The sequence below is a fragment of the Ursus maritimus genome, unplaced genomic scaffold (assembly GCF_017311325.1).
Source record: "Ursus maritimus isolate PB19 unplaced genomic scaffold, ASM1731132v1 scaffold_1, whole genome shotgun sequence".
NCBI lineage: Eukaryota > Metazoa > Chordata > Mammalia > Carnivora > Ursidae > Ursus > Ursus maritimus.
In genome coordinates, this window is record NW_024423343.1 from 11428418 (window position 1) to 11440441 (window position 12024).

The window sequence follows — 12024 nt, forward strand, 5'->3', positions numbered from 1 at the left end:
GTGTATGACATAGGCCAGTCAAGCAAACATTTGTAAAATCATCAGTGAATGGAGATATGAAGTCCTATTACGGATTTAATTCTTTAAAATAAACAACTGTCATTATACTGAGATATCCTTTTATATAGAATGTTTCAGAAATGTGGGTTTTAGAAGAAATGTGTAAATTATTTCTTGATCTCATACATTTGCTGCATAAACTAAATGTTGCCCTGCTAGACTTATGAAGAACCACAGAGAAATGTCAGAAATTCAAAAGAGTAACTAAAATAACTACATACATTTTTTTAAACCAAGTATTTCATATGTACCAAAGGATCTTGTGTTTAGTAAACACAGGACGTATTTATTATGCACGTAATAAAAATCAAATACACTTAAAACACTGGACTGTTGGCTTCATCTTAGAACCAAAGTTGCCTAATCCATGTCACTTTATCTGTAAGTGAAAAGTATGAACCAGACTATCTCCTAGATTCCACCTAGCTCTATGATTCTGTTGTAATTCAATAATACTACTGTCAACTTCTCAGAGTGCTTCCCTAACTACAATCTAAAGTAACCTCTCAAACAAGGTCTCCGCTATCACACTATTTTAGTGCATACTTATCCCAGACATTTTTCTCATTTAATTACCTATGTATTATCATCTCCCCTAGTAGAATGTAAGCACCAAAAGAACAGGGATTTTACAGTATTCATCAGCACACCCCAAAGCTTCACACAACACAGCAGACACCCAGTATATGTTTGCTGAAGAAATAACATTCATGGAAGACTAATAATACCTTGTTGCCCAACATAAGGGGAAAAAAGCAAATCGTACACTGCTGGGCATATCCTACATTTTCTAATATATTATGTACTTTGTCTCAGTATTAATCTTACAAAGGTTTTTTGGGGGGGGGTGCCCAAATTACTTTCTATGAAAGAATGCTACAAATGGTATAACAAAGGTTTTAAGAGTATTTAGTGACTACTTGAAATAGAAGATAATTAGTACATAAAAGCAACTTATCAGTTCCAAAATTATGCTCCAACTTTCCAAAGGAAATTTCACAGTAACAAAGTAACAAAAATCTTATCAAAATAAAGCTTAATAAAGCAAAGAAGAATACAAACCATCCCAAAAATTCAAGACGGTAGTCTCCATTTTTCTGAAACAATGCTATCTTCTCACCTCTCCCCATTTCTGTATACAGCCTGATATCGATACTGATAGAGAACTCCTACAGACACCACCACATGTACAATGACACAGCTTCTAGTCAATATCTTATTTCCATTAAAACTTTCCCCAAACTCAGACTCTTTTTGGACCATAAAGCTAAAACCCCACAATCTCATATCTGCTTCTCTGCCTCCCTCACAATTAGGCCTCTTGAACTTTTCCCTTGGGATTCAAATCTCTGCCATCAAGACATTTTAATCGCGCTACTACTCCTCAGTGCCTGTTTTCTCCCCGCGACCTAGGTACTCTCGACCCGAGTCAAACAAACAAACAAACAAACAAAAAACCCAGGCTACGCATCCTTGCTCTTTCCCACCCTAGCTTCTCCCCCACCCCCTCTATGGGCGCCCGGCAGGTGCCCAGTTGGGGACCTCCGCGCCCCGGCCGCCGAGAGGCGGGGCACACAAAAGACCCGCACGGCCCTCCCCAGCCTCCTCCGGTCTCTCCCCTCCAGCCCCATCGGGTCAGCGCCACGGAGAGCGGACGCCCTAGGGAGGAGGCGCCGGCACCGCTGGGACCAGCGATGCTCGCCCCAGGCGCCCCTTTCTGACCCCACCTTCGCCCACGCCCCACCCACGAAGGCTGCCCTGGGCCGAGACCCTCGCCCGGAGAGACCGTAAGTGCATCCCCAGGCCAGCAGCAGGGGCCGAGCACATCCCGCCCGCCGGCCTCCGCCGGCCTCCGCCGCCCCTCCCCGCGAACCCGCGCTCCAACTGCCGCCCCGGCCCGAGCCGGCGCCCCCGCTGGCCTCCCGCGCCTCCCAGCGCCCCCGCCCCGCCGCCCGCTCCCCCGCCCCCCCAACCCGGGGGAAGGGCCCACGCCTGCCCGGCCGCCCCGCACTCACAGGCTGCCAGAGCAGGAGGTACAGACGAAGGAGCCGACCGTCATGTTCACGTAGGTGGGGCCGCGCTGGTCGCAGTCGAAGCACTTTCGGTTGTGCGGGAGACCCGTCATGTCCCGCAGCATCTTCAGGTGCTTCTCCTCCTGCTTCCGCTTCGCGCTGGCCGCCATGGCCGCGGCGCCGAGGGAGGAGGCCGGCAGGGCCGGGAGCGGGAGCCGGGCGGCGCTGCGCCGGGGGCCCGCGGTCCCACGGGCCGCCCTGGCCGCGGCCGCCGCCCTCCGTCAGCGCGCGCCGCCCGCGCCGGACCTGGCCGCCTCGGCTCGACTCGACTGCGCTGGGCGCGGCGCGGACGCTGCGGAGCGCGGGCTGACGGGCCACACCAACCGGCCGGGCCGGGACAACCGCCGCCGCCTCCGCTGCCGCCGCCACCTTCCCGACTTCTCCGGAGGGGAAAAGAGGAGGAAGGGGGACGGCAAGAGGAGGCCCGCCCCGGGCGGCCGGAGGCCAAGTGTCGGCTGGCGCCCTCTGCTGGCCAGGAGGAGTTAGTGACTGCGGCCGCGCTGAGGCCTGGATTTGGGCGGGGCAAAGTAGCAAAGATTCAAAGGTGATGGTGATGATAGGCAGTATTTATTAGAGAGTTTATATGTGCTAAGCGCATTACCTGACTTAACTTCCTCCTCTGCTCAAAACTCTCCAAGGGTTGCCCACTGCTTTGGGGATAATCCCAGGTTCCTCGCCGTGCCCCAAAAGGCGTTCCCTCATCTAATCCACCTACCTCTGTCACCATCCTGGTTTCTCACCACAGCTAGCTTTCTAGTTTGTACCCCACACACGACAAGCTCCCTTCTGACCCAGGACCCTTGCCCTGCTGTTCTCTCTATATTAAGGTTTCTCAGCCCTGCCATTATTCACATTTTGGACTCTATAATTTTTTGGTGTGGGGGATATTGCGTTGAGGGATATCCCACCGCATCCCTAGCCTTTATCCACTAGATGCCAGAACGACCCCCTTTCACACCCTCCGTGTGGCAACCAAAAATCCCCACACGTTACCAAATGTGGAGCCATGGTAGACAGGGATATAGTCAATTCATTTATGCACGTACGGCAACCTTCCTCAGCCCACCCAACCCGTTTAAAGTTGCGACCCACCTTCCTGAAAGTAGCCCTCCCTCAAATGGCTGTGTTGGGTTTTCTTCCTAGTTCTAGCTATTTGAAATCCTGCTTCTTATTTAGTGTTTACTGAGTGTTGACTGGGATCCCCCGTTAGGCTCCAAACAGCCTGACCCTGGCATTTTCCTCTCTACTCCACCCTCTGCCCCTCCCAGAGCTCAAAGCTCGGTGCTTGGTGTTCATGGAATGAATGCATTCAGTATCTGATTTAATCTTCACAAGATCCCTTTGGGGTAAGGATTACTGTTCCTTCCATCTCACAAATATGGAAGCTAAAGCTCTGGGGGATTAAGTAAATTTACTGGAGGATACATATGGGAAAACCGGGATTCCAACCCAGACCGTCAGACCATAGGACCCAAATCTCTTCCTTGCTCTAAGCAAACACAGCCAGCAGGATGTTGGAAATCATCCCTGCCCCTCGTTTCCCAAAGGAGTGCATGGAGACCCAGAGAGCTGAAGTTCCAAAATTATGCAGCTGGTGAATGGAAAAGTAAGATTACAACCCACATTTCTTAATTGCCACAGCCAGCCCTCAGACCTCGCTTGAAAGTAACTGGACGAAACTCCCAGGTCAGACTTCATGTTAATATAATGCTATTAATAATAGCTAAATATTACAAAAAAGTGATCATCAGATTTTGGATTGGTCAATGGATTTATTCTTTAACTTTCTATTAGGAAAAATATCAAACTCCCATGAGACTGTGGCCCATCGTCAATAATTATCAGCTCATGGCTAATGTGCTTTCTACCCTCCCCATCTTCCCATCCCCCCTCCTATTATTTTGAAGCAAATTCCAGCTAGCATACCATTCATCTGCACATGTTAGTTTGCATTGCTAAAATAAATAAATAATAACTTTTTTTAACCGAACCACGATACCATTAGCACACCTAAAAGATTAACCATAATTCCTTAAAAATCATGAAATATCCCAGCAAGATTTGAAGTTTCTCTCTGATGTTTAAAAAAGTGCTTATAGTTTATTTCCATCTATACATTGTAGTTGGGTAATATATGGATGGGTAGTAAAGTCTCTGCGTATCTGCTTTATCTACTTTTCCCTTGTAATTCTTTTTTTTAAGGAACTGGGCCCTTTGCCATGTTGTTTCCCACAGCTTATGTTATTTAACACCCCTACCTTTCCTAAAAATTGTGGTTGGGTCAAGTTCACTTGTTTCCAGTTGTTTTTTTTTGTTGTTGTTCTTGGCAGAATTTTATTTCTTCATCTGCTTCCACCAGGCAGCACATAATGAAGGGAGGGCGAGGGGGGTCCTTTCTGTCTTTTTACGGTATTAGGCACCATTGATGATTAACGTCTAGATTCCTTAATTTATGAAGGGTCGCACAGTGGTGATAGTCTAACTTTGTCAGCTGAAATGTTCCTTTAAAGACAGACTTCCCCTCAGCTGCTCTCTGGCACACTTTCTGTCAGAAAGACAGGAATAAGGTTTGATTCCTTTCCTTTATTCACAGATTTTCAAAGTAATACATTGGTTTCCTAACACCTTGCAGTGGTGATCAATATTTTTGTCAATGTCATGACTGACTCAAGAAATTAAACGTGGCTGATAGGTTTCATATCCTTGGTGCTCACATTGTCTCATCACTGGCCAGTGGGAGCCTCTTCAACTCGGCTCTTGACTCTTTGACAAGAGGTCATCTGGCGCGCCCTTACAGCAGGGCCCTGGCTGTTTAGGAGACGACAGCACTGCAATGTCCAAACCTGGCCTGATCAAAACAGAGGCTCACTTACCAGCCCCACTCTGGCTAAATATAAGACACCCAGCAGACTTACTCACCACCAACAAATGCGCTGAACCCACAGCCAATGGCTTGTTTCTCTGTTTGTGATGCTCCCTTGTCATTTGCATGTTTTCTGGTTGTTCATCTTTCCGTGGTCTGTCATCTGATAAATGCCAAAATCAGAAAGCGCGGCTGCAGCCCCTTGTACAAACAGTTTAATACGTGGTTGTTTTAATATCGTGTTGTTTAAAGAAGCAGCAGACAGTGTTTCCAGACTATCCGTCTGTAGGAAGGTGAAATGCAGGTGAAGTCCCGAATATTTTCTACACGTAAAGCTGAAAGTCCGTATGATGGGTGAATTTTGGCTTTTCCGTACTCTGTGTAATATCAAAGCAGGTTTCTACTTTTAAAAATCCCAAGGGAAGTCTGCAGTGTGTCAGGCCAGACCGTTTATTTACTGAAATTTGCTTATCCCTCACACCAACGCGCAAGGAGGTATTATTAACCCCACTTTATATAGGAGGAAATTGAGAGTCTGAAATGCTGGCTTGCCCAAGGCCACGCTGAAAATGAAGCAAGAAACTGGGATTCAAACCCACATCGGACTGTGCCAGCCCAGCTTCTGCTTCCAGTAACTGAATCCTGGCCCTGCTTATGAAGCAGAAATCACCTTCAGAGATGTTAGCACTGCAGCCAGAGTGATCTTTCAAAATGCTAATGTGATTCAGGCGTCCTCAGTCTCCTCCCCCTGCTAAAGCCTTTCAGTGACTTCCCACTGCTCTGAGGCCGAAAGAAAATCTGAAAGGCCCAGAAGCCCTTTGAAAGTGGCCTCCTTCCTACAGACCATGCTAGGCCTCCCGATCCTGCCCCAGCTCCAATGTGCCTCAGGCAGGACCCTAAATCTCCACCACCCTGCTCCAGCCCCAATTTCTCCTCTAGTTTTTATATTCTCTTCTGTCCCACCTCAGGGCCTTTGCACATGCATTGTTGGTTCCAAAAAGAGACTTCCCTCTCTTTCCCTTCTCATCCCTTAGATCCAGCTCAATATCTGGTTTCAGAGATCCTTCTCTGTCTATTCTGATTAAGCCAGACCCCATAATAGGTGCTCATAGTAGCACATACCTCTCCTTTAGAGCACTTGCTGCTGTGGCTAATTACCATGCTTTGTGATTTTCATTTAGGGTCCTTAGCCCCCCACTACAGTGTGGACTTCACTCAGGAGGGGCCTAGGTCTGCATTTGCTCCCCGTTACTCCTCCAGCACTTAGCTTAGAGCCGTGCTCTTAGAAGGGGCTCAGTAAATAGTGGTTGAATGAATAAATTAATGCAACAGTAGGGGAGCCAGAGAATAAAGCTTCCTTCAATCTCATGCAGTGGGTTCTGGGTTCTCTTTATTGTTGTCTCTGCTGTTTGAGCTCCTGGAATGACTACAGCTCTGTCCAAGCTACTATAGTTTTGTTAAAGAGCTTGCAAATTCTGAAATCAAACCCCTTGACGGTGAGAATCTAAAACCTGACTTGCTGAGAGGCTCCCGCCTGTCTTATCACCAAGGGTGACTCAGAGAAAATGTCCTGAACAAACCCTGGCGTTTGGAGAGCCCCCAAGGAGCCAGCAATGGAGCTGCCAACTCATTCTAGGCTACCCCACCCTCTGGGCCAGGCCCGGAAAGGAGGCCCTCTGTGTCTTCGCAGACAGCAGAGCAGAACAGGCATGAACAAGTATCATAGGATAGCTAGAAGTGACTTCTTGCCCAGAGCATCGGAGTTCAGGGGAGCAGGGCTCCCCATTCAAGAAGGACTCCAATTCAGACTTAAGAATAATCTGAGTTACCGACAGGGTCAAGGAGATCCACCAAGAGAATAGAAAGAAGATATTGCCAGACACACACGCGTGCCCCCTGTCCATCCATACTTTTTTTTTTCAGATTTTTTATTTAAATTCTAGTTAGTTAACATATAGTGTAATATTGGCTTCAGGAGTAGAATGTAGTGATTCATCACTTACCTATAACACCCCGTGCTCATCCCAACAAGTGCCCTCCCTTAATCCCCATCCGCCATTTAGCTGAATTCATACTTTTAATAAGTCCTGGATTTACTTTGTGAATAACACCATTATCTTCTTTTCTTGGTTTGCGTGGGTAGTACAGCGTCTCATTTGTTAAGTATAATTATTTTTAAATATGCCAGTTTTTGTGGCCCCATTTTGACGTCTTTTCATGTGTTCATATCCTGGGAGCCTTGAAAACATCGAAGGGGCAAAAACCCTCTCTGAGGTGAGTGCCAAGTGCCCCCACTCCACACCTCTCGGCCCAGCTCCAGCTTGGAGCGCTGACCTTTCAGAAGCTCCTGGTCCTCCCTCAGACACCCAGTTTCGGGTTGGGGGGGCCTGGGCTGTGGAGGAGCCTCGAGTCTACATTCTTAGGGTCTTCATATCTTCTTTCCCTTCAGGACCCCCTGATTTTTTTTTTTTAAAGATTTTATTTATTTATTTGACAGAGAGAGAGACAGCCAGCGAGAGAGGGAACACAAGCAGGGGGAGTGGGAGAGGAAGAAGCAGGCTCACAGCGGAGGAGCCTGATGTGGGGCTCGATCCCATAACGCCGGGATCACGCCCTGAGCCGAAGGCAGACGCTTAACCGCTGTGCCACCCAGGCGCCCCAGGACCCCCTGATTTTGATTAGGAGAAGTGTTACCAGGCAACAGTGAGAATTTACAGTCTAGGAAAACTGGACCTGTGGGCTTTCCCTCTTTCTTGACAACCTCCCTCCCCATAGCTTGACTTTTTCCAGCTTGCGGCCCTGAACCAATGTTCATTTTTATGGCCCATTTAAGCAATGCAAAAGGCAAGTAATGGTGGCCCCATTAATTCCCCTCAGGCCCCCAGGGTTTCACAGAATGAATAATCACGGGGCCTGTGTATAAAGCACTGCGGAATAATAGTCAACTCATTTTCCCCCCTTTCTTCTGTTAATAGCGCTTTCCTTTCGCTGTGGTTTGATTATTTTTAACATCGCTTTCTGATTCGCTTTTTAATTTGCAAGAAGCCGTGAGATAGAAAAGGAAGGGGGAAAAAACCTACAGAAGACACGCAGTTAGTTCACACTTCCTGGAAACATCGGTGTGGTTTCTGGGTAGTGTCTGCAGAGAGCGACAAGAAACTAGACACCTGAAGGACCCGAGGCCCTCAGCACCAGGCTGGCACCTGGCTTCCTTCTCCCTAAAGACACCAGGACAAGCAGAGAGGCTGCAGACCTGCCCTCCCCTCAGCTGTCCGAGCCGTTGGAGACCTTCTCTCCTGCTGGGGTTCATTTTACCCTGTGCTTCGTGATCTTTGTCTCACCAGCCAAATTCTGTCTGCTCGGAGAGCAGGGATCACATAACCTGTGTCTCTAGTTTGCCAGGTCCTAGAAGGATCATGCCAGTTGGTTGACGGATCCAGCCCCAGGCCATCCTGGAAGAACAAATGCGGCTAGACTTCAGTTATCCATTTATCGGAAAGGCATTTTCCGGATTTTAGAGGGAAACCAGCCTTTGTTCACTCATTCATTCATTCATTCATTCATGAAACATCCATTGAGCACCTACTGGCTGCTAGGCACTGTGCCAAACAGTAGGAATCGGGCAATGAACAAGGAGAGTCCCTGCTCTCCTGGAGCTCGTGCTCCCACAAGAGCAGAACAAACAATAGACCCGTTAATAGAAAAGGACCAGGTGGTGCTAAGCCCTCTGATGGAAAATGAAGCAGAACAAGGGAAGGTAGTGTGAAAGGAGGGGATGTTGCCGGGTGGTCAGGGCAGGCCCAGAGGCCGGTGGCACAAGGAAAATTCTGGCACTTGCACATGTTAGAAATCCTAGGGAAAATGGCCCGTTACAGAGACCCTTCCTCAGATCGTGCCGGAATCAGAAATCCTGAACCGCCCTGCCCTGGTCGCCACCGGAGAACTGGAATCCTCGTCTTCGGAAGCCAAGGGAGACAGTAAAGGTCCCTGCCTCTGCGGCAGGAAGAGTCTCGGGGTAAGAAACGCTCCATTCACGTTGTCAATGGAACGTTGTTCTTGCCCATCACTGAAGAGAGAAAGGGGACCTTCCCTTCTGGTTCAGGGGAAAGAAAGGGGCCCCTGTGGGGAGAGAAACCTGCTCTAGTTATCAGGGCCTAGGGGACTTACAGAAAAGGAAAATGGACCCTTCCCATCAGCCCTCTGTTTGGAAAGGGTCAGATGGAGACATTTTAAAAGTGGGTCTCTGAAAAGATTCCTCTTCCTTGCCTATTTCTCACCTAAAGCCAGCAGATGGGTAACGGCTCCTTATACAACAGGAGGTGAACTGAGCACAAAGTAACTGTCTTGAGCCCAGTCGAATGATGTCGCCATCACACCTCACCTCCAGAAGGGACGCAGTTGCACAGAATTCCACTGTTGGTACCCCAGTAACGCTGACTAGCATTTCCTGGCCCGAAGCGTTAAGCCCTATGCAGAGCACATGCTGCAGAGAAACCCCATCAATCCTCACACCAGCCTTGGGTGGTGCCTTTTACTGTTGTGTCCATTCTGCAGATGAAGAAACTAAGACTCCCGAGTTAAGGACCTTGCCAACGTCATACACCTGGGAAGTGATGGAGCTGGGGTTTGCAGGTTGGCCGTTTGACTCCAGAGCCCATGACTCAGCCTCCACGGTCAACACTGCAGTGTCTGTGGGATGCTCTTGTCACTCAAGCCCGATCCTAAAGGAGAGCAGGAAGAATCAGGAGGTATGGGCGCTTTCCTGCTCTCGATCTGGCCGCACGAACAGGGTACGAAGAGCCTGGCACATAACTGGACTGCGTTAGCCCGAGGTTTCTGCTTATGAGGATGCCGCCTTCCCCCCAGTTTCAGGCTGCGCACTTGGAGGACCTGTCTTCTCTCAAGAAGTTATTTAGATGAGGGAAATTACCTGAAAAGCCACACGCACCAAGCTCCCACAGTGAAAACGTCCTGAATGTTCCTTTAGGTAATTGTTGCCCTACAGACTTGGTCCTCACTGAGTGTGTGGGGCTCCAGAGACCCAAGTCCGCTTTGGAGGCTGGGGAGCCCCTGGAGCAAGTTACAGGAACAAGCCCATAGCCATTTTTATCATAAGGGTAATGTACCACTTCGTCATGAGTCACCGTCCCCGCCCTGGTGCGACTCATGATTGAGACGGTTGCGGTAAGGACTGAATGAAGCGATACACCCAGCACGGCACCTGGCGTTTCTGTAAGCCCCACAATCACTCTTCTTCTTATTTTAAATATGCCTACGAATTCCCTTTCCTTCACTCGGTGTGTGTTGCTTGTAAGGCACCAAGACGACCACAATAGCAGTTGAGCGGCAATTTGCTAGAAGCTGCTCTAAGTGGACCCCCCCCACCCTCCCAGATCTGTGGCTACTCTTTGACCCGGGCGACGTCACACTCTGATTGGTGGAAATCACGTGCGGTCTGAGGACTCTGCAAGGCAGTCGGTGACATGCATGACAAATTTTACTCAGCCCACACTGGCTTTTATCTGCTCTGAGTAAATGTCTGACTATATCTGGTTCAATAGATTCTGCAGATGAAACGCTCCAAACACGTCTGACCACAGAAGCTACCCGCTCATTGATTATTGTTCTCTTTGGAGGGGAGGGAGAGCATGTGGGTCCGTTTGTGTTTAGGAAGTGGTGAGAAGTTTCTTTAAGCAGACCTACATCTCCTACGCGTGCCTTGCACAGGACAGGAGGGCAGTTATGAGCACAGTTTCTGAGTCAGACTGTCTGCATGCCAATCCTGGATTTCCCCTGGGAGCTTGAGCAAGTAACTTCACTGTTCTGTGCCTCGGTTTTCTCACCTGTGAAATGGGAATGGTAATATCACCTACTTTATAAGATTGCTATGAGGATTAAGTGATTTAATAGGTAAAAGCACTGAAAACAGTGTCTGGCAGACAGTAAGCACTCTACAAGTGTTAGGTCGTATTATTATAGCCCCTTCTCTGCCCATCAACTGCCTGACCTACAATTCAGCTAGGGTAAACAAGCAAATAGATGTGTGTGTGTATACACACGTACTAGCTTCTTCGAACACTCTTTTTTGTGATGGTTTCATTTGTTTTTTTTAAATATCCTAAGTACTACAGGAGTACACTCTCATTTAAAAAAAAACAAAACTTCAAACAATGCTGGTGTGGTGGGTTCAGTCATGTCCTTCATTCACCTGGAACCTTCGGATAAGATCTTATTTAGAAATAGGCTCTATGAAGATGTCATAGTTGATGATTTTAAGATGAAATCATCCTGATTTAGAGTGGGTCCTAAAGCCAATGACTGGTGCCCTTAGAAGAAGATGAGAGGAGGGGCACCTGGGTGGCTTAGTCGGTTGAGCCTCTGACTCCAGATTTCAGCTCAGGTCATGATCTCAGGGTCATGAGACAGATCGAGCCCCGTGTTGGGTTCCACGCTCAGCACAGAGTCTGCTTCTCTCCTTCTCTCTCCCTCTCCCTTTGCCCCTCGTCTGCTCCCTGGAGCTCACTCTCCAATAAAAATAAATAAATCTTAAAAAGAAGAAGAAGACAAGAGGACACACACAGACTCACAGGGAAAGGGGCCATGGGACAATGGAGGCCGAGATTGGGGTGATGCTGTCATGAGCCCAGCCACACCTGGGACCGCCGGAAACTGGAAGGTGTAAGGGTGCGCTCTTCCCTGGAGGCTGACCTTGATTTCGAGCTTCTGGCCTCCAGAACTGTGAGAGAGTAAATTCCAGTTGTTTTCAGCTGCCTAGTTTGTGAAACTAACAGCCCTAACAATGAATACAGTCAGTAAAACCAAGGATCTCCCCCCTTCCCCGGACCATGGTCAGGACGAGGTCTACCGCTGCCACGGCCTCATCCCGGGCACCTCGCGGACCGTGTCCCATTCCCCCATGGACGTTGCCTCTGATTCACAACCTTAAAAGACAAGGGAATCTTCTAGAACAATGTCTCCTTTCATAACTCATGGGCTTTCAGGGTAATTTTAACAATGCTGCTTCCTCTT

The 12024-nt window shown here is 48.5% G+C and overlaps 1 protein-coding gene across 3 annotated transcripts in view; it reads right to left on the reverse strand.

Moving 5' to 3' along the window:
- Nucleotides 1-2259, reverse strand: part of AGFG1 (ArfGAP with FG repeats 1) — a 77765-nt gene extending 75506 nt beyond the window's left edge. For 2 of the 3 annotated variants that reach the window (XM_040639554.1, XM_040639562.1), the window contains exon 1: nt 2076-2259. In XM_040639554.1, the coding sequence (XP_040495488.1) occupies nt 2076-2242 (167 nt within the window). In that variant the 5' untranslated portion in view covers nt 2243-2259. The remainder of the gene's footprint in view (nt 1-2075) is intronic. The other variant, XM_040639546.1, reaches the window with a different exon arrangement.
- Between the last annotated feature and the right edge of the window lie 9765 nt (nt 2260-12024).